Source organism: Lissotriton helveticus, chromosome 8 (genome assembly GCF_964261635.1).
Source record: "Lissotriton helveticus chromosome 8, aLisHel1.1, whole genome shotgun sequence".
NCBI lineage: Eukaryota > Metazoa > Chordata > Amphibia > Caudata > Salamandridae > Lissotriton > Lissotriton helveticus.
The window spans coordinates 807504650-807529754 of record NC_136069.1 but is presented as its reverse complement, the minus strand read 5'-3'; the positions used below and the strand labels follow the sequence as shown (position 1 = coordinate 807529754).

Here is a 25105-nt window from a genome sequence, read left to right as displayed (position 1 = left end):
TGGGTACAGGATCTGGTAGTTAAAACTCTGTCCACTTCAAATGAGACAGGATGCACAGAAATAAACTATCTTAAAGTAAAATAGACAATATTCTACATCTTAAAAAAAATTCAGAAGGATACTGATTAGTAGTTAAGTAACATTTACCTTTCAGAGCTGCTTCCTCAAAACTCCCAAATTAGTAAAGCCAAAACCATTTATTTCATTAAAGATTTACCTACTTGAATACCTATTCTTCAGTTTTATAAAATAAACCTTCTCAGAATACTGTGAGAAGTAGGCAGCTTTCCCTTTCTAAATACTTTACTAAGAATGACATAGTACATATACATGTGTATTATGCACTCACTGTGTTATTACCAAAACATGCAGAAGATGCCCTAGATCTAGACAGTTACAGGCTAATTTCTGATCTGTATAATGTCAAAAACTTATCTCAAACCTAATAGTAGACATGTAACCAGATGTCAACCGACCCAATATGGATTATAGAATAATGCACAATCAAGCAAACCCCACTCAACAATCCAGACTGGAGGTACCAAGCAACACCGGCAACAACACTGTTGATGAACTTCGATGTCCGGGAGTGGCAAAGTTGAAAACCCCAGGCAGAGACGCTCTAAGACAATCTAAGGACGGTAACTTCAAGCCTGATTTGCCTAACATTGATCTACCTCCGGAAAGTGCCCCCTACGTCGTTGTGCTAGCTGGGGTTCCTAAATTGGGTACTAACAGAACTGAATCATACATGGAACTAAAAAACAAAGCAGTCCATTGGCTGAATAACAATAGACCATTGCCAAGAAACGTGCGAAGTCAAATACTGTTTGCTAGAAGAGTGGGTTGGGTGGGACACAGACACAAGGATGTGGACGGGGACTGTATTGTAATTCATTTTAATGATCGTAGGGTAGTTGATTACGTTTGTGGGGGTCCATTTATGAGTTCCAATACGACAATTCAATCATTAGAGTTAAGTTATTTTTATCCCCTACCAACCCTTATCCATACTCGTCCTTGCCCGGGAAATTATAGCGAATGGAAAATCAGCCATGGGAATAGGGGTGATGCAGAGGAAATGGGGGGGGCAATGAGTATCAGCTAGGCTTCCCAGTAAGCAATATGTACAGCATACTTAATCAGGTAGACTGACCATTATCGTTTCCACCTAAATCTGTCCCCCTACAATGGAGAAGCAAAGGCTTAAAAACAAAGCAGGGATTACTGGGGTAAAAGAATATCTAATGTCTAGGGAAGAAGGTAAGAGTGATAAAGGAAGACTTTCCCCGGTAGACAGCGGTGTAGACGCTGACAATGTTGCTCTAGTGATTCCAGTGAATACAATTATACTACCCACTGATATAACTACAGAACTATTAATTCCCTCATCTACGCCCAGAAATCAAACGGTAGAGCTGGGAGTCAGGAGTCTCGGTTAAGTAAGGGGGGTGGGCTGGGTCGTCTGAAAGGGGGTTTTAAGGTGTTGCCTTGGAATACTGCGGGTCTCGCAGCTAAGTTAGATCTACCGGAGTGGTTTGCTTTTGTTGATTGCCATGGGATCTGCCTTTTCCAGGAGACTTGGGCTGTAAACCCTATCCATAGAATGGGGTATGCTACATTTTATGAGCCAGCCATCAAGGGCCCAAAAGGTAGACCTACGGGGGGTCTGTGGGCCCGATTCACAGAACTAACTTAAGACAAAATCCTAAACTTACTACTTTTGGTATTCACAGAAGTCAGGATTTTGTCTTAAGTTTGTCTTAAGACAGACTTAAGACAGACTTAAGTTAGGATTTTGTCTTAAGTCTGTCTTAAGTCTGTCTTAAGACAAACTTAAGACAAAATCCTAACTTCTGTGAATACCAAAAGTAGTAAGTTTAGGATTTTGTCTTAAGTTAGTTCTGTGAATCGGGCCTTTTGTATTTGGGTAGGAATACATCTTGGATTTACGGTGAAAAGAGTTCATACCAACTGTCCCGATATAACTTGTATCCTACTGACCCATAAAAAATCCCAAACATTGGCATTAACATCTACTCTCGACCAATAAGGCACGCTGGAACCTCCCAAACTCTGGATTCTTTGACATCCCTTTTGAAGGTGACGTTGTTTTTATGATCGGTGGAGACTTTAATTGCCATTATGAGCCGCTTAATGGTGTTCCACCTATAACTACTGAAGAAGATAAATTTGGTCAGTCCCACCCCCAAACATGTACCCAGTAAAGGGATGGTCCCCACTTGTATTACCAATGATCTCCCTCACCCATCTGTTTTCTGTAAGGGCGTGTAATGGACGAGTCCAGGGTGATAACCCAGGACAAACAACCTACAGAGGATTAGGCCACGCATCAGTTATTGATTATTTTTTAGTCAGCACAGAACTGTGGCATAAAGTCCTAGATTTTAGTGTTGCTCAGCGCACGGAAAGTGACCACAACCCTCTGGTTACCCAGATGGATTTCTGTACGCTAGATGCTGAACAAGGCCATGTAAGCTCTCCAAGTCGGGACATTAGAATAGTAGAAGGAGGGAGGCGCATTCGATGGGCCACCATCAAACAATCTAGGTATACTATGGCAAACCTGTATAATAGTATAATCCCATTGCTAGAAAAGGCAAGTAGTCTCCAAGGAAACTCTTTAGGTGCGGTGCAGGCGGGGACTTGGGTGAACTCCACCAGGAATTAGTGGTATCCTTGCAGGTCTTTTTCCATAATTCAAGGCCTGTTAAGCCCAAATCTCTGGATGACAGAAATCTTTGGTATAACAGGGGCTGCAGGATAGCAAAGCGTACTCTGCTTGCTGCTCTCTAACAAGGCAATAGGGTATGCGTTGCAGAAGCAAAGCATGCCTATAAAAAATTATTTTTAATGCAAAATCGGAGTGGGAAGTAGAACGTTGGCAGGCCATTAAGTCTGTCCTTGCTGCAAAGGATTCGCGGACCTTCTGGAACCTAGTACATACAGGGAAACCAGAGGGTAAGACTACAATCGATCTAAACATCTCTGAAGAAGCATGGCATGTATATTTTAGTGATTTGTACTCAAATTCATCAATAGAGGCAAGTGAACTCCCACCAAGCCTCTTAACCCCAGACCCCACGTGGTGTACACCACCATGTACAATAGTAGTGGTTCAAATGGCTTTAACCAAGGTCCAAATGAATAAAGCGCCTGGTTTAGATAAGATTCCTGGCGATCTCTATAGAGATGAACAGGTGGTCTGGGTACCCTATCTTACATTATTATTTAATGCAATATTCCAGGGCTTATCAGCGTCCTGCACGTGGATGGGGGTGGAGATTATCCCTATTTTTAAAAAGGGATCACCGCTGGAACCAGCGAATTACAGGCCTATTAGCCTCATCGATGTATCACAGAAAATTTTTGCAAGGGTCCTATTACAACGATTACAGGACTGGATTAGTGACAATAATATTTTGACCACTTTACATGCGGGTTTTAGGGCCAGAACGTCAACAATAGATCAACTATTTAGGCTCCAGGTACTTTACTGGAAGCACGTTGTTCTGGAAGGGGGTAGCCTGTACCTAACTTTCGTGGACCTGAAATCAGCATTTGACATGGTGGACCGAAACCAGCTATGGAGCATACTGCTGGCTATCTATGCTATCATTTAAAACGACTCCATGAAGGGACTTTCGCAAGAGTAAGATATGGCAAGAATGGTCAATTGACGGCCCCGTTTCCGGTCGTGAAGGGGGTCAGGCAGGGCTGTGTTCTCGCACCGACACTCTTCTCTCTCTTCCTTAATGGATTGATAGAAGACCTTCTTGCCATTAAGGATATAGACTCCCCAAAACTGGCCTACCAAAGATTTCACGCTCTTATGTTTGCGGATGACACCCTGCTGCTCTCAAAGTCAGCTATGGGTATGCAGCGGGTGTTAAATCAGTTCACCCAGTTTTGCAAAAATAGGAACCTTGTGATTAACATCAATAAGACTAAGTATATGGCCTTTAATGCCTGCACGACTAATTGCCCCCATCCATTGATGGAGGGCAGACCCCTGGAAAGGGTACCCATATTTGATTATTTGGGTTTATCTATGAATGATAAAATGGGGTGGGGCTCCCAGAAGGCCAAGGCTAATTTAAAACTAACACAGGCCGTGGGAGGGGGGGGATCTTAAAAGTTCAAAAAAACTTTGTTTTAAAAATTATAAGTCCACCTCTGGAAATCTACAAGGTCCTAGCAAGGTCAGCATCCTTATATGGGCAGAACTATGGGGGCACACAGCAGCAAATGATCTAATAATTACTGAAAACTATTTTATAAGGCAAATTATAACTCTTCCAAGGAACACGCCATTGGTGCCACTAAGGCTGGACTTAAACATACGGCCAATCGCGGATGCCATCGCCTCGCGCCCACTCTTCTATTGGCGGAGGCTGTGGAGTGCTCCTGAGCTGGTTAACTATCGGGAAGAACTAAAGGTGGTAATGGCTTCTCTAGGGGCAGGGAGAATTCCTTGGCTATCTTTTGTAAGGCACTCTTCTACCCTGATTGGCATGGAGAGCCTATGGTTTAATCCAGAGGTATCTTGTCCAGCCATTTCTAAGAAAACCCTGGCTAACATGATAAAAGTGGTACAAAAGGGGGTGGTGATGGACGGAGCATCTGAACCAATCAAACACTCACACCCAGTCAACAGATCTGGGTTTAATCCATTACCGTTCTTTAGCCCACTCTGCCACCCCAGTTCAGACATGGCCATATGCAAATCAGTCTGACCCTGTGCCTCATGGGAACAGTCCAGCCCGAACTGCCAAGCCATGCCTTCCCTGACCCGGAAACAATCTTCCGAGGACCGGTTTCTGGCATTTCAGCCGTCTTCAGCCCGGCTTGCTTGAATCCAGTGGCAAAGTGAGCAAGGGACTCACGTCAGAGCATACCCTGCCAACTTATGGCAAACAAAGTGGTACAAAAGGGGGTGGTGATGGACGGAGCATCTGAACCAATCAAACACTCACACCCAGTCAACAGATCTGGGTTTAATCCATCACCGTTCTTTAGCCCACTCTGCCACCCCAGTTCAGACATGGCCATATGCAAATCAGTCTGACCCTGTGTCTCATGGGAACAGACCTAACGTATGGCTTTTTGGACATTAAGTCTCACTATAAATTTGAAGAGGTAATATATCTCATTCAACCTACACTGGCGAAGAAACTGTACCTCCAATTCAGATATGGAACTCTTCCTTTACATGCAACCACAGATAGGTGGTTGGGAGGTTCTACCCGTCTGTGCCCTGGATGCCTAAGGGACGAGGAAACTGACATTCATGTTATCCTTTTCTGTACGGCTTATAAGAGAATTAGGCAGAATTGGATTATCCAATTTTGCAACAATATGGGCATTAGGAATTATCTTGGCTTTTACAGGATCTTAAAGACAGATACCGACCCAGTCTATGTGGCTGCTATAGCTAAGTTCCTGTTCGCCATGTGGAATATTCGTAGGAACTTGCTTGTTAAAGTCTAGAATACCTTCCTTGTGATAAGGTTAAGCTGTGGTCCTGTAATTTCCTGTGAGGAGGCTATTTTACGTCATTAGTATGCGATGAGTAGTCTAAAGGGATGTTTTACTGTTTTAAATAGTGTATTTAAATTACATTTTTAAAATGTATCCTTTTATAATTCTCTTCCCACAACGATGAATTTTAATGATGTTGAAATTGCATTGATATAACATTCATGTATATTATCTTTTAATAATGCAATAATTTGAAATTGTAATTTGTGTAATCAAATGCACTTTTATGGGTTGATCCAACCGCAATAAAGTTTGAACTGACTCACTGACTGACTATCAAGTGGCAACACTAGAATTGTGAGACACATTAGCCACAGTATCAAAATATTACCTGACTCTTTGGCCATGCTAGACTTGAATACAGAAAAGGTGTCAATAAAGTTTGATACTTTTTCTTCGAGACTGAATGAAATGCATATGTGCGCTATTAGTTAATCTGCAAGGGTAAAGGGTGCTTGGGAGCCGATGATGAAACCCCTCCTTGCTTTGTGATGAAAATTTTTTTTTTTTTATTGGAATTGCAAAGAGTTCACAACTGGGCTGTGTAGGGCGTGCTTTTTTGATCGTACAAAATGAAATTGCATTACATATGCTCTGGTATTACTCAAATCTACATTTTGGAAAGACCATTTTATCCTAAAACTATGTCCACCTTTTGTAGCACTCTATCTTATACTGTGTGTAATGCAAGTATAAAATAATGACTTACGTATTCACAGTGCTTTCTGACAAAGGCTGTGACCTCGTAGCACTAAAAATATGCAAGTCACTAATCTTCACTCCACCAATCAAGATTTAATTATGTGGTTCTCTGGTTACACCCAGACCTCTGCAGGGCATTAACTAATAGAGATGTCATAAAGTGCTAAATTTCCTTCATAGTAACAACTTTTTTAAAATGCATTTTTCGTTTAAGCTGCCCATTATTTAGTAAGTAGCTACCTGATGGTGATAGAGCTAAAAAAAATATACAGAATATTTTCGGCTTATTTATGAGAGACTTGCGCCACCAGAGCATCACTTTATTTGACGCTCTGGTGGCGCAAGTGTCTCAACCACGTGCTCTCACGTGCTTCAACATCCTGCGCATGCTACGGAAAATCTTCCGGTGGATCCCCACCGAGACCAGGAAGACTGTCACCCAGGCCCTCGTCACCAGCCGACTGGACTACGGCAACACCCTCTACGCCGGAACCACCGCCAAGCTCCAGAAGAGACTCCAACGGATCCAGAACGCCTCAGCCAGACTCATCCTCGACATCCCACGACACAGCCACATCTCCGGACACCTAAGAGACCTGCACTGGCTCCCGGTCAACAAGAGAATCACCTTCCGTCTCCTCACCCACGCACACAAAGCCCTACACGATCAAGGCCCGAGCTACCTAAACAACCGCATCAACTTCTACGCTCCCAAACGACACCTCCGATCAGCCAGTCACGCCCTCGCCGCCGTCCCCCGCATCCGAAGAACGACAACAGGAGGAAGGTCCTTCTCCTACCTGGCGGCCAAGACCTGGAACTCCCTCCCGACCGACCTGCGCCTGACCCAAGACCACCTCGCCTTCAGGAAGAAGCTCAAGACCTGGCTGTTCGGGCAGTAGCAGCACCCCCCCCTAGCGCCTTGAGACCCTCCGGGTAAGTAGAGCGCTCTATAAATGTCTATGATTGATTGATTGAACCATACCTATGAGGCAGCGCAAATTCACCCTGCATGGCTTTGCATGGCCTCATAGATGTGGAGTAAGACAAAGAAGAGCAAGTCACTGTGTTGCCTTACTTGGGTCAAGGAGACATTGCACTGGGGTTCCCACGGAACACCCATGGATTTTGACGCTGCCCCAGATTTACGTAAACCTGGGGCAGCATCAAAACCCTACCTCTTCACAGCAGAGGCGTAACGAGGAGAAATGTTTGCATTTCTCCTAGTTTTTTCCTCTTTCCAAGTGTGCTTCTCTCTGCAGTTCACATAAAAAGAGGACAATGCCTCTTAGGTTGTTTTTGTGAAGGAAAGGTGCGCCTTCTGGCACAAAAACAATCCATCCTCTGTTGGTGCTAGGCAGCAATGTGTGCGCCAAATGCGAGGGGAAAGGACAGGAATGCACCACTATTTCATAAATGCAGTGCATTCCTGCCCTTCCACATTAGCGTAGGGCAGCGCAGCAAGAAGAATTGCGGTGCTGCCCTACGCCAATTACTCAGAAATGAGTCCCTTTGTTTTTAGCTACACCTTTGACAACGCCCCCATGCTCACTGACCTTTTGTTTGCTAAACACTGTTTAATATTATTTCCCCACCATAAAAATTATTTGCTGTGGGAATTGTGGGCTATTATGGTTGCCGATAGTTGTCGATTCGATGATTAGGAGTACCAAGTTCTAGAAATTTTTGTCAGGAGGGGGTCCTTATGCCTAAAAAAGTTTGAGAAGGGGGTCTCGGCATCAAAAAGTTGGAAGACCTCTGGTGTAGAGGAAGCAAAGCAAATACATCTAGTGGCTGAATTGAGCAATTTAAAACCAGAAAACCGGGCATTATTCCCGGCTTCCCCACTTTACCAAGGACCTCAAAATATATGGCTTCAGAATGTGCTCCGTACAAAACCTTCTCCTGTGCTTGATTTAATAAAGTATAATGTTGTTCATGTATAATAGGAACCCAGGCCACCCAAAGAGTGGACATAACAACCGACATGTCTCTTTAGTTCACTAATGGCATTGTTGTCAGCGTAGGGGAAAGAAATAAAGTTTCAAAATGTATGTTTGAAACCTATCACTTTTAAATTAATACTTCTAAATCCACTAATGTAATCAGTGAAAAGGTTCTGCATGTTAATTAAATACACTTTATGAATTTTGAAGACACTGCGAAATTTTTACACTTATCAGAGCAAGATGTGTTTACAAATGATGCTGTTTCTAAAGCAAAGCTGTGCAGGACTCCAGAGTTACAACCTTTCTATAACACCACTTAACCTTTAACCCCTTCGACGCTGATGACGAGGTCAGCTCGTCATTAGGCACAGTGAAGCTGGGCTCATGACGAGCTGAGCTCGTCATAACTGCAGCGGAATGCCCACGCTGGGCTAATTCCCCTCCTGTGTGGGCGTTCCATGGGAGTGGGCAGAGTCTTGACGAGCTCAGCTCGTCATGAGAACAGCTCCACTGTGTAGCATGACGAACTGGGCTCGTCACGAGCACCGCGGCACCACGGTCGGCCCCCTCACCCTGCACCGCGGGGTAATTAGCCCCGCGTGGAAGGGGTTAAATAAATGCTTGCCAGTTTATTTAACATCTTTTTATTGTTAATGCTGAGTCCAGTGAACAGCAGCCCTGTGCTGATGTTGACCAGGGGGCCGCATTGCCATACTTTGAGTATCAATGTTATAAAGCTATTCTGTCTATTGTCTCTGCATATTTTGATTTGATTCTAGCTATAAAGGAGCACACAATTCCAGTTTTCATTTATTTGCTTTCAGAACTTGACTCATGCTTGATTCAGTCCCATGTTTTATTTATCTGTTCGGCTCTGATAAGAAGCTGTGCTTTTCCTTTTAATTGCATCTTCCAGGTAGCTTTGTTATAATCTGTTATTGCCCTTTCCACGAAGAAAGAAACTGCACTTCCTGACTCTGAAATGGCTGTCTAAAGTGTACGTGCACGCCTATGGATGCCATATGCACCTGATCTGCCTTACTAGGTTGAGAGTCCTATTGCATCCTGTCAGCCATGTGTGTCCACTCACCCGATGACCTCTGTGGTCATCGATACATGTCCTTTAACACCAAAGCTTCCTCTCCTCACTTAGGGCCAGATGTAGGTAGGCTTTTACCGGGTGGTAACGGCCGAATTCGGCCGTTACCACCCGGTAAAAGCAATTTGACATGTAGGTGCCTGTATTTTACAGACTCGGTAAATTTACCGATAGGTAAATTTACCGAGTATGTAAAATACCGAGTCGGTAACATTACGGATTCCGGTAAATTGGTATGTAGGTGGGACTCTTCTGAGTCCCACAAGCAGTACAAAATCGGTATTTTACCATCAAATAATACTTGATGGTAAAATACCGATTCTGGTGTGCATGCACATGTGTGCATGCACACCTATGCCATATGACAGGCAGACCTGCCCTTAGGGCAGGTATGCCTGCCACATGGCACCCGAGCCTCTTTTGGGGGTGCCAGAGGGTGTCAAAGTGACACCCCCTGCACCCTTGTGACAGTCGGTATTTCCCGATGCGGTAAATACCGACCGGTAAATGCCCAATCAATCCTATGGGCTTCAAAGCCCATAGGAATGCATGGGCATTAACTGGTCGGTATTTACCGCATCGGAAATTACCGACTGTTTCCGATTCGGTAATTGCACATCTGCATTTACCTACATCTCGGTATTTTTATTTTCCGACCTCTGAAATACCGAGTCGGTATGACTCGGTATTTAAGAGGTCAGAAAATAAAATTTACCTACATCTGGCCCTTAGCTCTCTGTTCCAGACTCCATGTTCTGTTCTTTTGACCACACCAGCTATCTGCCTTACAGGTTTCGTGGTGAGTAAATCATTGTTAATTGTTACGTTTATCGATTAGTCCTCTGCTCATTAATCCTACCTATCAGTTTCTTAAAATATCTCTGGAATTGGTGCTGGTGAAAAAAGGGATTGTGCTAGTTACTGCCTCGTTTTGCTTGAGGGTTCCTCTGCATTTTAGTAAGGGCCTTTTCCTTCCAGATGTCTTCATCTCCACAATCCTGGTTCTTGTTGCTTTCAATCTGATGCATTTCGATTTTGACGGAGGCAGCTTAGGAGAATGGACAAAGACACTAGGGTGAAGGCACTACTGTGGCCAGCTAGAAGGCCATGTGCCTCAGAAGGCATTGTTTCTCACCTGTCCCATTATTGTCCAATCCGCATTAAAGTTCTGCACACACCACATTTGGCCTACTTAGGCAAATCTTTTCAGTTCAGAAGCATTGTTAGGCATCTGATGTTATGGATTTAAATTATTGTCGGTGACACTTTGGAAATCTACTAACTTCAAGTGTGCCAGACAACGTTTAGAATGTATAAGGACGAAACAATGGAGCCTTGTTATCTATTTTCTGGATTTTTTTTCCAAAATTCTCTAAGATGCCTGATGTCCCCACTCTTTAAGGTTCAAGCTTTAGCTCATAGCAATGGGCCAAACTATGTCCTTTGCAACCATATTTAGCAGGAGTTGAAGAAGGTGTCTAATGGGAGATGTTCTATGTTCTATTAACACAGCTGATGTTTCATGCTGTGGAAATGTCAATATTGTACATAACCCTTTACTGCCCCTCCTTTCAGCTGTCACACAGGGGTGGAGGAGTAATGCGGAGCCATGCATATCATTACTCGCTGTGCCAAATAAAAAAAACTGGCCTCCAGCCACCCACCCCAATACCCACTGTGTCAACCGACCCTGTCCTCTACCGAAGATAGGCCATCTGCCCTCCACAACATGCAGGGAGCCAGCACTGCACTGACTACCAGAGAGACATGTTAGAGCAGGCAGGCTGGAATTCCTTTATGACAGCAACAGCAGGGTACAACTTTTGGTACTCACTGCTGCTAATTCATAGCAATGAAAAACCAGATTTAAAATCTTGTTTCTGTCCTAGTGGCTACAGTGAGAGCCATAACATAAGCAATGCTGCTGATTGGTTTCTGTATTGCATTAACCATACAATAGTATAGAGTCACTGTAAATAAAAGGTGATGCTATCACTCATTTTAACAGCCCGTAGTAGGTTCAAAGAATAAGCCAGCTATGTCGAGATTCCAACCAGTTGCTTTCAGGTGGAACTTAGATATCTGCAGCAAGTGCTATAAGCATTGATCTCTTTTGGTTGCATTGATTCCTCACTTGAAAAGACAAAAAAACTATATGTGAGTATAATACTTGAAGAATCATCTATAAACCACAATTTAGCATTTTGTAAAACTTAATTACGACTAACAAGTTTATACCTTTGATCTTGTTAGTAGGGAAGTGTTGCCAGTTTTCAAAGCAGCGTCTAGAGATGATGTGTCCTATAGTTAGTTGCTTTAGAAAAAATCAGGGGTGGGTCCTCTGTTAAGACGGAGGAGCATCACCCCACTGACTAAATTGCCCCCAGAGATGATAAATAAAATGGTGATAAGGTTCATTTATTACAATTTTAATTTTTAAGACCCTGTCCCAAGCCGGGTATCAGGACGGGGCGGGGCTTTCTGCTGCTGCCTGTCAGGCATCAGCGAAAGCAGTGATGGGCAGGGCACTTTAAGTTTAAAGTGTGCATGTCTTTTTCTTGTGCCAGCCAGACTGACATGTGCAGTTTGGACATCTTTAATCCAGCTATCGAAGACAGCTGGGTTAGAGACAGCATAGGGCTCCAATGTCCTCGGGAGTGCCGAAGGAGGCTGCTCCCTCCAATCCTGGCACTTCTTTCATGCTGCATGAGAGCAGTGCCAGGTTTGGTTACTGCAGTTTCCTAGTCCTGCCTTGGAGTCTGCTTGCCTGGAGAAGACCCGAGGAAGGAGGGCTTTGCGCCAGTAAGGAAAGTGCAATAATCTTTTTACCTATGTATTTACTTTTCTTTTTGTCAAACCGGCCTCACCACCCTTCGTACATGCCGCCGCCACTGTAAAAATGTATTACTTCAATAAAAATCATAACAAGAGAATGGGGTTGTCACTCAATAAAGATTACTCTTGCCTTGCTTTACACTCACCTAAAAAAATGCATATGCCTTCATCAAAGAGAAAAGCATATATTTTTATATTTGTGTTCAGATGTACTTGAATGCGAAGTATGCTGTAAACATTTCTATCTCTGTTTTCTTTTCATTTAGGAAGACTGCCATGGCATATTCAGAATAAATGTGAGCGTTTCCAAAAATCTGAATTTAAAACTGAAACCTGGAGAAAAAAAGCCAGGATTTTGGGTGCCACGAGTGTGGTGAGTAAATCCGGGATTTTGACTTGAGAGCTGGAACATTACAGGTATATTGTAATTGACGGGAATCAGTGTTAAAATATGTATCAGATGCACTCAACTTTTCTGGGGTGAAAGCTTGACATTTACAGCTGCAGTTATTCCTCACTAGTCTTCACAAACCCGATTTTCCCATGCGTAGCTACCAGTCAATTTCTTTCAATAAGGTTTTGAAACAATGTGCTTAATGGGACTTCTTGGTGAACTTTTTCACTGCATCTCTTTCTAGAAAACTGCATGTATGCTGAACCTATCAGGCCCTTCTCAGGGGCATCCCCTCTATTAGGGTGCCAAATGCATTGCACCCCAATTTGTGTTGCTCCCCTAGCCCCCAAATAAACCTAGATAAAAATAGAATTATTTTTTTGCCGCCACAGCTGTGCTTTTTCTCAGCAGTGGGCGGGTTCATGGTCGTTCTGCATCATGACGAGTGAGGCGGGCAGGGGGTGTGGGTGGAGCTTAAAATGATTGTTAACACATCAGGGCAGCTCAACTTCAAAGTGCGCATGTTGGTTGGACGGCTGCCTTTCAGCGAACAGCCCGACATGCGCATTAAATGCGTCTCCCTATCCTCTCAATTAGAGAGCTGGGGGCATTACAGCAACAGACTCCTGGTCTCCTAATGAACATTAGGTTCACCTGCCCAGGCCAATCCTGGTACTGCTCTCAAACTGTAACACAACAGCAAGGGAGCAGAGTCTATGGATTGGCTCAGGGCACACCATTGGCCTCTATTCCAGAGGTAGGAACATGGCCAATCACTGCATTGCTTTTTTATGAAGTCATGCTGTGATTGCCCATTTCTGTCCCTTTATCTCTTCCTATTTCGTGTGCAGCGCCTTTAACGGCATTGTGCACGACTTTGGAGTTGAGACTAGGGTAAGGGAGCACTCTGAGTCAGAGATTAGATTGAGTTATCCAGCACTTCCAAACAGGAAAATGGGTATCTGAAGACACCAGTAGTTTTTAAAAGAAATGTCCCAGAAAGCAACAGTTACTAAAATATGTTACTGGACTGTTCATATATTAACTACTAAGGAACTAGCATAAACGTATGAATCACTCTCATGCACTGACAGATTTGTGTGATACGGATTACTGCCCAGGATTACTTTTAGCGGTGCCCGTGCCCCGGATTTGACAGGCAAGTATGATTATAAGCATCTCACCCCGGTTCGGCATTAGAAATAATACACCTGTTATAAACACACCCATGCCATGTTCTGTTTTTTCGCAGTCTGAGCCGCCCTTGGCAGAGACCTGTATTAAATTGGCGTTTCTGGTGCTTACTTTACGTGACGTGGCCCTACACCTCTGTGGATAATAAGTGGGAATATCTGAAAGCAGGTGGCTGCATGATGTTCAAATAACCCACATATTCTAAATGGCGTAATGGCTAGAGCTATCATTAATCAAAAGATAACCGGATTGCTGTTCCAGTGCGAATGTATGACGGTATTCCGCATGCGTTTAGCACGCATGCCTTCTGAGCACCGTCATTAGTACGAATGTGTCTTTACCACTCATTCATTCTGCACTCAAATCGTTGAACGACTTGCTTTAGGGGTGCTGAATTTTGGAATAGTTTCATTTACTATTCCAACTCCAGTCTGCACAACAGTAGGGAAGGGGGAAACGGCCACTACAACGCGGCCGTTTCCACGCACACCATAACCACGCATGCATTACAACGCATGCGTGGTTACAACGAGAAACCTTTACCACGCATACCTTTACTACGAAAAACGTAGTAAAGGCATGTGTGGTAAAGTAAAAAAAAAAACAAAGGGGGGGCTTGGGGGGTATCCCCCCAACAAAATAAAAGTGTGGGTTTAAAAAGGAAAAGACGCACCTGTTTGGGGAAAAAGATGTGAAGGAGATCGGCGTCTTAAGAGGAAACGGAAAAACACTTCCGCTTCCTCTTAATGACGTACAACGTCACCACGGAAAAACGAGGAGAGGTAAGGAGGAATGAGCGGGTGTTCTAGCAGAGAGATAAATTAAAAAAGTACATTTAAAGGGTGAAAATCCGTTAACATGAAAATACCATTTACATGCATACTTTTACAAAGAAAATAGTTGTAAAAGTATGCGTGTAAAAGGTATTTTCGTGGTAAAGGACGTGCGTAGTGACTGCATTCCGTTGTAACGCATGCGTGGTAAAGGCATGCGTTACAACGGAATGCGTTGTAAAATAATACAACCTAGGGAAGGTGTTGGACTTTAAATCCAACACCATTCCACCAATGCGCCACCCTAAAGCAAGTCGCTGTAACGACTTGTGTGCTGAACAAATGCGTGCTAAAGACATATTTGTTCTATCGAAGACGCCGGGAAGGCACAGCGTGATCCTGCTTTGTCCTAAAGAAAGTTTCAGTTCTGGCGTGCCTGTCAACTTTAGCATCGCACTTTGTCGTGTGCACAGGGAATGATTTTCCTAGCAGGTGTAGTGAGAAGAAAATGATCCATTGCAGGTCAGCAGAAGCTTCTCTATTAGCGACACCCATAAAAAAAATTAAAAACCTTGCCTATATGTTGTTCTGTGTACACACAGCACAGCGAGTGCAGCATATTCTCTCCTTCAGCCATACCATATCAGATTATTCTGCATCAAATTAATTCATGTGTCCTTTAGTTTCCAGCCCTTTAGTTTGTCCCTTTCTCCCTCCCTTCCACCGACCTCTGAATCAGTCAAGGGGTTCAGTCAGGCACATGGATAACATTTTATTTTTAAAAAGCCTTGTGATTATAGGGCCACTTGTTCTTCTGTAAAATGATGGTAGTGAATTCTCAAAGTAGCAAGACGGAACTCTGGTAACATGATGAAATTTGACCTTTGCACTCTGGAACTAAATGTGCAAATGTGAAATCATAAGTAATCTAATTAACATGTTAAGATGGGCCACATTAATATTCACTGTTGTGGTGTAGTACATATGCTCTCTGCCCAGGAGGACACAGTTCAATCATTCATGGCACAACACTTATCCCCAACCTTTACACCTCACCACTTTCACGTCTCACCATCCGCCGCTGACGCTTCTCAGTACGGCAAGTGCACAGGAAACTGAATGAATGCTTGGCCACTGCAACAAAGCAGAGCCAGAGGACAACAACAAAAAAAACAATAAAAATAGGTGCAGGGAGTGTGTGTACTTGCCTGGAGTAGTCACCATTCAGATTACCTGTATTTGTAGATATTGGTTCTTGAGGCCGCCCCCCTCTATTTTAGGTCAAGGGGTAGAGAGGCCTTCTAGCTGTTGTGTCTACACCTCTGGGGATCATGTGGGGGCTGCAGGAATCCACGTAAAAAGGTCAGCAGCAATAGGGGAGGCCACTAGAACTTCAGCAGGGATTCCAGACTTGTCCCCAGCCAATGGTGAAATCGACATCCCTCACCACCGGCAGCAAAGTCCCATTTTTAAACAATCCCAAGATTCACTGTAAGTCTCCAGTTTGCAAGAGAAAGGATTTCCCATGCATTTTCATTCTGTTATTTATACATAGATGTCATTTATTACCAGGTCCTAGATCTTTTGCCACGCGTTCTAGTTGTTGATGTACAAATTTCACATGATTATATTTATTTGCATTGCGTTTTTTCAAGCGCACACTACCAACCAACTTGGACATCTGCACAAAAAACGGATGTTACAAGCAACATTATATGTAGCATCTAGGGTAACTTTCAGTTCTTCGTAAATCATCCATTAAGACATGAACTGAACACATTATAAAACAATAAAAGGATGGAAAAATGCACCCCGTAAGTGACAATGAAATCATAGCAGCATCAAAAAAGCAGCAAGCCACCCCCTTTCAAAGACCATCAAAAACAGTGGCCACAGATAAAGACTTACATCTACAGTACTTGAATTATTGAGAAGCTCCAAGTTTTAGACACTTTCAAAACATTTCCAAAGATGGCTCTTAACGAGACAATGCAGGGCCATAGCTAAAGATACATACACATATCCCTTCTTGCTACAAATCTAGATCTCGGAACAGTCAACGTGTCTTGAACATATGACTTTATGTTCATGTTTAAAGCCTACCACTATATCTCACTTTGTAAATAGATTGAGCTAAAAGCACAAAATGGTCTTCAACGCCAGACACAAAATTTTGTTTTGTGTTTCTTTGAGCAAATAGGCAAACTCTTTGTGTCAAGCCTTCTATTCAGAGTTACAAAACGATCAAATAATTTGCCTTTTTTAGCTGTCTCACCTTTCTAAAACAGAATAAAGATTTCACTTGATCAAGTGGCCTTGAATATTAAGTTTGATGTTCTGAAATTACTTCAATGGGTACATGGGAACCTACAAGGGAGTTGATGTAATCAGACAATTCAATAGCGATTTAATAAATACTGAATTGAGCTTAGATATTTGAGAACTAAAACCACTGCCTGACTGGGTGACATCTCATACTTGTATACTTGTAAAATGCCCATCTCAGATTCAAAGGCTCAACATGGAGTATGGTTTGTCTGCACAATCCTACACAACCTCTGTGGACAATACAATTGTATTAACTTTTTTATTATTTCCACATTTGAAAGAGTGCAATACTTTCCCTGTACTTAGAGGGCACTGGAGAACTAATTAAAACAATACACACATATGAAAACTAGTAAATAAGAGAGGAGCAGCAATTCTAAAACTGAGTATGGTGAAAGAGAGAAGGAAAAGAAATGAAAAGTGCAGTTTGAAATTAAATTCACAGAAAGTGTGAAAAGGGCTTCCATACTGAAATATGTCCAAAAAGAAAGTTTGGACAAGCATTTGCAATGCAATAGGTCTCGCATTAATTAAGTTTGAGCTATTGGCATTGCTCAATATTGCAACACCAATTGTAACAAAAGTCTATAAATTGTAGGCCAAAAAATATAGTATTTATTTTTGTAGCAATGGTGGCATGCTGCGCTTTAGATGAATATGTTTAAAAGTAAAGTGCGCCATACTGCGCTTGCTATAATAGTTAATTGTGGATGCGTTAACAATTGATGTGTGCACTGATGGCTGGTGGTGTGTGTGCCTGTAGAAATTGTGCACTGATGGCTGGTGGTGTGTGTGCCTGGTGGAAGTGTGCACTGGCAGCTGGTGGTGTATGTGCCTGGTGAAAGCGTGCACTGACGGCTGGTGTTGTGTGCCTGGTGAAAGCGTGCACTGACGGCTGCTGGTGTGTGTGTGCCTGGTGAAAGTGTGCACTGACGGCTGGTGGTGTGTGTGTGCCTGGTGAAAGCGTGAACTGACGTCTGTTAGTGTGTGCCTGGTGGAAGCGTGCACTGACGGCTGGTGGTGTTTGTGCCCGGTGAAAGTGTGCACTGACAGCTGGTGGTGTTTGTGTCCAGCGAAAGGGTGCCCTGGCGACTGATGGTGTCTGTGTCTGGTGAAAGTGTGCACTGACGGTGTGGTTGTGTGTGTGGTTGTGTGTGTGTGGTTGTATGTGTGGTTGGATGTGTGGTTGTGGGTGTGTGTGGGGTTGTGTGTGTGGTTGTGGTTGTGTGTGTGGTTGTGGTTGTGTGTGTGGTGTGTGTGTGTGTGGTTGTGTGTGGTTGTGCATCTAGTTGTGTGTGTGTTGTTGTGTGTGTGGTTGTATGCGTGGTTGTGTGGGTGGTTGTGTGTGTGTGTTTGGTTGTGTGTGTGTGGTTGTGTGTGTGTTGTTATGTGTGTAGTTGTGGTTGTGTGTGGTTGTGGTTGTGTGGTTGTGTGGGTGGTTGTGGTTGTGTGTGTTGTGTTTGTGGTTGTGTGTGTGTGGTTATGTGTGTGCTTGTGGTTGTGTGTGTTTGGTTGTGTGTGAGGCTGTGTGTGTTTGTGGTTGTGTGTGTGGTTGTGTGTGGTTGTGTTTGTGCATGGTTGCAAGTGTGGTTGTGTGTGTGATTGTGTGTGTGGTTGTGTGTTTGGTTGTGTTTGTTGTTGTGTGTGTGGTTGTGTGTGGTTGTGTGTGTGGTTGCGTGTGTGTGAGGTTGTGGTTATGTGTGTGGTTGTGTGTGGGGTTGTGGTTGTGTGTGTGTGTGTGGTTGTGGTTGTGTGTGTTGTGTTTGTGTGTGTGGTTGTGTATGGGTGTGGTTGTGTGTGTGTTTGTGGTTGTGTATGTGTGGTTGGGTGTGGTTGTGTGTGGTTTTGTGTGTGGTTGTGGTTGTGTGTGGTTGTGTGTGTGGTTTTGTGGGTGTGTGGTTGTGTGTGAGGTTGTGTGTGTGGTTGTGTGTGGTTGTGTGTGTGTCGTTGTGTGTATGGTTGTGTGTGGTTGTGTGTATGGTTGTGTGTGGTTGTGTGTGTGGTTGTGTGTGGTTGTGTGGTTGTGTGTGTGGTTGTGTGTGGTTGTGTGTGTGTGGTTGTGTGTGTGGTTGTGTGTGGTTGTGTGTGTGGTTGTGTGTGTGGTTGTGTGGTTGTGTGTGTGGTTGTGGTTGTGTCTGTTGTGTTTGTTGTTGTTGTGTGTGTGGTTGTGTGTGTGTGTGTGTGGTTGTGTGTCTGCTTGTGGTAGTGTGTGTTTGGTTGTGTGTGATGCTGTGTGTGGCTGTCTGTGACTGTGTGTGTGGTTGTGTGTTTGTTGTTGTGTGTCTGGTTGTGTGTGTGGTTGTGTGGTTGTGTGTGGTTGTGTGTGTGCATGGTTGTATGTGTGTGTGATTGTGTGTGTGGTTGTGGTTGTAGTTGTCGTTGTGTGTGTGGTTGTGTGTGTGGTTGTGTGTGGTTGCGTGTGTGGTTGTGTGTGTGGTTGTGTGTGTGGTTGTATGTGGGGTTGTGTGTGTGAGATTGTGTGTGTGGTTGTGGTTGTGTGTGTTGTGGTTGTGTGTGTTGTGTTTGGGGTTATGTGTGGTTGTCTGTGGGTGTTGTGTGTGTGCTTGTGTCTGTGCTTGTGGTTGTGTGAGTGTGGTTGGGTGTGGTTGATGGTGTATGGTTGTGTGTGGTTGTGGTTGTGTGTGTTGTTGTGTGGGTGTGTGGATGTGTGTCTGTGGTTGTGTGTGTGTGGTTGTGTGTGGTGTGTGTGTGGTTGTGTGTGTGCTTGTGTGTGTGCTTCTGTGTGTGCTTGTGGTTGTTTGTGTGTGGTTGTGTGTGTGTGTGGTTGTGTGTGTGGCTGTGTGTGTGGTTGTGTGTGTGGTTGAGGTTGTGTGTGGTTGTGGGTGTGGTTGTGGTTGTGTGTGTCTGTGTGGTTGTGTGTGTGGTTGTGTGTGGAGTTGTGTGTGTGTGTGTTTTTGTGTGTAGTTGTGCGGTTGTTGTTGTGTGTGTGGCCGTGGGTGTGGTTGTGTGTATGTGGTTGTATGTGTGTATGTGTGTGGTTGTGTGTATGTGTGTGGTGTGTGTGTTTGGTTGTGTGTGTGTGGTTGTATATCTGGTGTTGTGTTTAGTTGTGGTTGTGTGTGGTTGTGTGTGTGTGTGTGGTTGTGTGTGTGTGTGTGGTCAGGTGTGGTTGTGTGTGGTTGTGTGTGTGGTTATGTGTGGTTGTGCGTGTGATTGTGGTTGTGTGTGTGATTGTGGTTGTGTGTGGTTGTGTATGTGGTTGTGTGGGGTTCTGCCGGAGAGGAAGGAGGAGGTCCAGTCCAGGGCCTTGTCTCGGATCCCTGCGTCGTGGAGTCGTGTGCGTAGTGTGCGATGGCAGACGGTATTGAAGGCGACGGAGAGGTCCAGGAGGATGAGGGCCGCCGTCTCGCCGTTGTCAAGTAGTATCCTGATGTCTTCTGTGGCGGCGATGAGGGCGGTCTCAGTGCTGTGGTTGCTGCGGAAACCTGACTGGGAGGGGTCCAGGATGCTGTTGTCTTCGAGGTAGCGGGTGAGTTGGATGTTGACTATCTTCTCGATGACCTTAGCTGTACATCAAAGGGGCGCCGCGAAAGTGATCACAGGCGAACATCAAAAGGGCGCTGATAGGGGGGAGGAGCTTCGCGCGATTCCAAGATGGACGCGTGAGCTAAGGGCTCCCGAGACCCCTTCCGCCTCCCGCGACTATCCTGTTGCTGATCCTGATTATGACGACGGGTACTTTTTATTGATGCCCTGCTGATGCCAGCGATCCTTTCCAAAATCGATTTGGCCGTCGGATACCGGACTTACTGCACCCTGAACTTTGAGGCCTACATCGTATGCCAGCCGGGGGCTTGAGTCTCCGAGGTACCCAGGTGGCAATTGAACAACAACGGCTGATAAGCCACGCCCTTTGCCCCTGGTGTACTTTCGGTTTCGTTTCTGCTCCTTGTTGAGAACGCCCAATTCCCGATCGGAGTTCCGATTCTGCTATCGCTGCCAGCCTTTTACTAGTGCTGTGTCCCTGTCTACTCGCAGCTCCGAGCCTGCCACGACGAAGATCATTTTGACTGGATTCTGCAATTCCAGTTGGGGCTCCTTACACGTCATGACGGGCAGAACAGTCGTTGAGAGACGCGGCGCCAGAGGTTCGTCCCGAGGGGGGGTCACCCAGTCTCAGACCATTGATCGATTTACTCGGCCGAGGGGATCCCCGGGCGGATCGAGTGGTGCCCTGGAGGAAGCTGGGGACGGTACTCCTGATGACGAGGAGCCAACACTGAAAGACGTTATGGGTGCTATTGCGAGTGTCCGATCCACTATGGGCCAGGAATATGAAACCCTGGCAGCTAAGATAGATACGGTGGCGAATGATGTCACCCTCATCAGAGCAGACCTTGGGAAAACCAACGAGCGTGTCAAATCTCTCGACCTCAAGACCGCTAGTTTGACCACGGATGTCTCGGAACTCCAGACCACGGTCCGCCATCTTCGGACTACCTGTGACTTGTTTGCCAATCGCTTGGAAGATTTTGAGGGCCGTGCAGGCGCAATAACGTTCGCATTGTGGGTGTCCCGGATAATTCTGCCGACATGCCTGTTGATATCCTGGTGGAGGACCTTGTGCTCAAGCATCTGATACCGAAAGGCCTAATTAAATTCTTCGCTGTGGAGCGGGCCCACCGTGTCCCGGGTGGCAAGCCAAAGACGGGAGCCGCTCCGGGGCCCATAATTGCTAGACTCTTCAACTTTCGTGATAGAGACGCTATCCTGCAAGCTTCCCGAACCTATGGGCCCACTAAATTTGAGAACGCTTCAATTAGTTTTTACCCGGACTTCACCCAGGCAGTGCAGAAGCAAAGGATGGGCTTTACGGGTGTGAAACGGCGCCTCAGGGACCTGGGACTAAAATATGCCATGCTCTTCCCGGCCCGTCTGAGAATCGAACATTCTGATCGTGCGCTTTTCTTTGACCGCCCTGAGGTGGTTAGTGACTGGTTGGACACTCTATCGACGCGACATGAAGGCCCGGAGGACACGAGAGGCGCTGAGGGAGGCGTGGAGGACCAGGAGCAGTGAGTCTACATCGGCAAACCAGGATCCGCTGCAGTGGCTTAGAGACTATGTTTCAAGCATTGTGTGAATGCCCGGGGGTGGGGGGGGTTCCGGGGATCTTCCTCCTCTGGGGACTTTTCTCGCTTTTTGTAGGTTAGTTTAATGGGGCGACAGGCACACTGCAAGTTGGGGTGGCTCTTCGGTCTACCGCAGGGGTGCAGGGAGGGGGGTTTGCGTTTGATGGGTTCACTGGGGGTGGTGGGGGGGTTCTTTTCTATTTGTTTGTTTCGAGGCTGTGCTTTGCTTTACATTTACTGTCATGTGACTGTTTCGAGATGGGGGGGCGGTCGGTCTTCTTTCGGGATGGGGGTAGGGGGCTTAGGGTGTTGAGCTGGAATGTTAATGGTCTTGGGGACAGGGTTAAACGTGGGATTGTGCTGCAATACTTGAAGAGGTGTTCCCCGGATGTGGTCCTGCTCCAAGAGACCCATTTGGTGGGCAATACATGTCACGCATTGAATAGAAGAGGCTATCGTTTGGTGGCGCATTCCGGCTTCACTACGGGGTCGAGAGGGGCTGGCATCCTGGTAAGGAATTCCCTTCCCCTGGAGATAGATGACACGGTGTTGGATGACAGGGGCCGCTATGCAGGCATTACGGGGAGATGGGAGGGGAAATTGATTTCCATACTGTCGATCTATGTTCCGCCTGGGCTGCAATCCACTACGTTTGCCGATTTGGGTGAGGTAATTCTGGGTTTGCCTGATGGTTTGCTGGTGTTGGGTGGTGACTTTAACTCTGTGGTGAATGGAGAGAGTGATCGTAGCCCCCCCAGACTCCTCCCAACATCACAGTTATGGTTGGGGAAATTCTTGGATGCCTTCGGGTTGGCCGACTGTTGGAGACAACTGCACCCTGGCCGGCTTCAGTATACTTTCCACTCGGGAGCCCATGGAAGTCTCTCGAGACTTGACTATATCCTCGTGCCGATAGTGCAGTTGTTCTCTGTGCGTGAAATTAAACACCTGGCTAGAGGGATCTCAGGCCACTCCCCGCTATGGCTTCACTTAGATATCTGTTTGGGGACTGGGGGCCGAATTGCCCCAATCAATCCATGGCACTTTCAGAATCCCATCATCAGATCTGAGGTGGTCAAATGCATGAATTTTTATTTTGCCGAAAATGAGGGATCGGTGTCTTCCCCGGTCTCCCTATGGGAGGCTTATAAGACTGTGATCCGCGGTCAGACTCTGTCCCTGGTTGCTGCTGAGAAGCGGCGTAAACAAGAAGAGGTGGTGAGCTTGGAGTCTGAGATTACTGGGTTGGAGGAACGGTTGGAGGCTGGGGTTACGCCTGAGATATTGCATGTTTTGGCTCTTAAGCAATTTGATTACAGGGCTTTGGTGACTGCCTCGGCTGAGGCGATGGATCGTATGCAGCAGGGGCGTCTATATGATGTGGGTGATAAAGCGGGGAAGTTGATTGCTTGGCTGGATAGGCGTGATAGAATGAATCGTGTTGTGCCTGTGGTTGAGAGAGTCGATGGGGCGCGGGTCGTGGACCCGGTTGAGATAGTCGAGGTGTTTGCCCAGCACTTTCGGGTCGTGTACACGCCGGTTTCGGGCTTGCCGGAGGAGGACTCGCGCTTGCTACTTCGTGATCTTGAGTTGCCCGGTCTCTCGGAGTCAGACGGGGCGTTAATGGAGACTGATTTCTCCATCGATGAGGTTGCGCTCGCTATTCGCTCTCTTCGTTCGGGGAAGGCTACGGGCCCCAACGGTATTCCGGTTGAGCTGTACAAGCTCTGCCCAGACAAAATGGCGCCGTATTTGCTACGTATGTTTGCGGCGTCGCGTGACCTTGGATCTCTTCCCAGAGACCAAAGGCTGGCCTCTATTGTGGTCATTCATAAAGACGGCAAACCCCGCGAGTGCTGCTCATCGTATCGCCCTATTTCACTTCTAAATGCTGAACCCAAGATATTGGCGAAAATACTGGCAAATCGACTGGCGACGGTGATTAGCGGACTGGTTCACCCGGATCAGTCCGGTTTTATCCCCCAGCGCAACACTGCCCTCAATCTTCGTCGTCTGCATGGCGTCATCGCGAGGGCGGGATCTCTTAGTGAACCGGCCATCTTGGTCTCTCTTGATGCCTCGATGGCCTTTGATACAGTCGAGTGGCCATATTTGTGGGCCACTCTCGCCAAGTTCGACTTTGGTCTGAAATTTATTGCATGGATTAAACTCCTGTATGAACAGCCGTTGGCGCAGGTGGTGGTTAATGGTAGAGCTTCGGAGCCCTTCGCTCTTGGGCGAGGCACGAGGCAGGGATGTCCTTTGTCTTCGCTGTTGTTTGCACTTGCGCTTGAGCCTCTGGCCGCCTGGCTCAGATGGGAACCTTCCCTAAAGGGTATTCGGTGGTCCCCTGGCTTCGAGGACCGTGTATCATTGTATGCTGACGACATCTTGTTGTATTTGACGTCCCTTCGTAAGTCACTGGGAGTCCTCTTTGATGTTCTACGCTCCTTTGGACGTAACTCTGGGCTGGTTATTAATTGGTCCAAGTCCTGTATCTTCCCGCTTACCGGTGATCCTCTTTCTTTGCCCCGAGTATGCCCGATCCCGGTTTGTACTGATGGTTTTAAGTATTTGGGGATTTTTATTTCTCTTGACCCTGCATTACGGTATGACCGGAACTTGTTGCCTCCGCTCGCCCGGCTTCGGTCGGACGTCGCGGCTTGGTGTGGTCTGCCCTTATCCCCCTTGGGACGGGCAGCTTTGTTTAAAATGATGTCTCTTCCCCGGTTCCTGTAAGCTGTGCAAAACACACTTGATCTAGTTCCGGCTGGCTACTTTCGCGAAATTGATTGCCTCCAGAGGAAGCTAGTGTGGGCTGGCCGACCCCGTATTGCGTTGGCTAAGCTTACGCTACCCTGGTACGATGGGGGCATTGCGTTACCTGATATACGACGGTATTACTGGGCATCTCAATTGAGTGCCCTAAATCATGCCATGTATGGTCCAGTTCCCAATCCGGCTTTCGAAATGGACCGGTGGCTCTTGCCCAGGGGGGATTACTACAGGGCATTTTATTCTCGAGGTGCTAGGAAGAATTTGACGGGACCCACTGGAGTGGCGGTACGGGTATGGGGCAGCGCGACTGCGGCTACTGGATGGACAGATATGCTGACCAGAGCGACCCCTCTGTTTGCCGCGGAGAGGCTGGGTGAACTATGGACTTCAAAAGGGTT

General features: G+C 46.0%; 1 protein-coding gene across 1 annotated transcript in view; it reads left to right on the top strand.

Annotated features, from left to right (window-relative positions):
• NALCN (sodium leak channel, non-selective) overlaps nucleotides 1–25105 on the top strand; it is a 3094418-nt gene that overhangs the window by 2828949 nt on the left and 240364 nt on the right. Inside the window, exon 30 of the mRNA XM_078657626.1 lies at nucleotides 12414–12520. Within this exon, the coding sequence (XP_078513752.1) occupies nucleotides 12414–12520 (107 nt within the window). The remainder of the gene's footprint in view (nucleotides 1–12413; nucleotides 12521–25105) is intronic.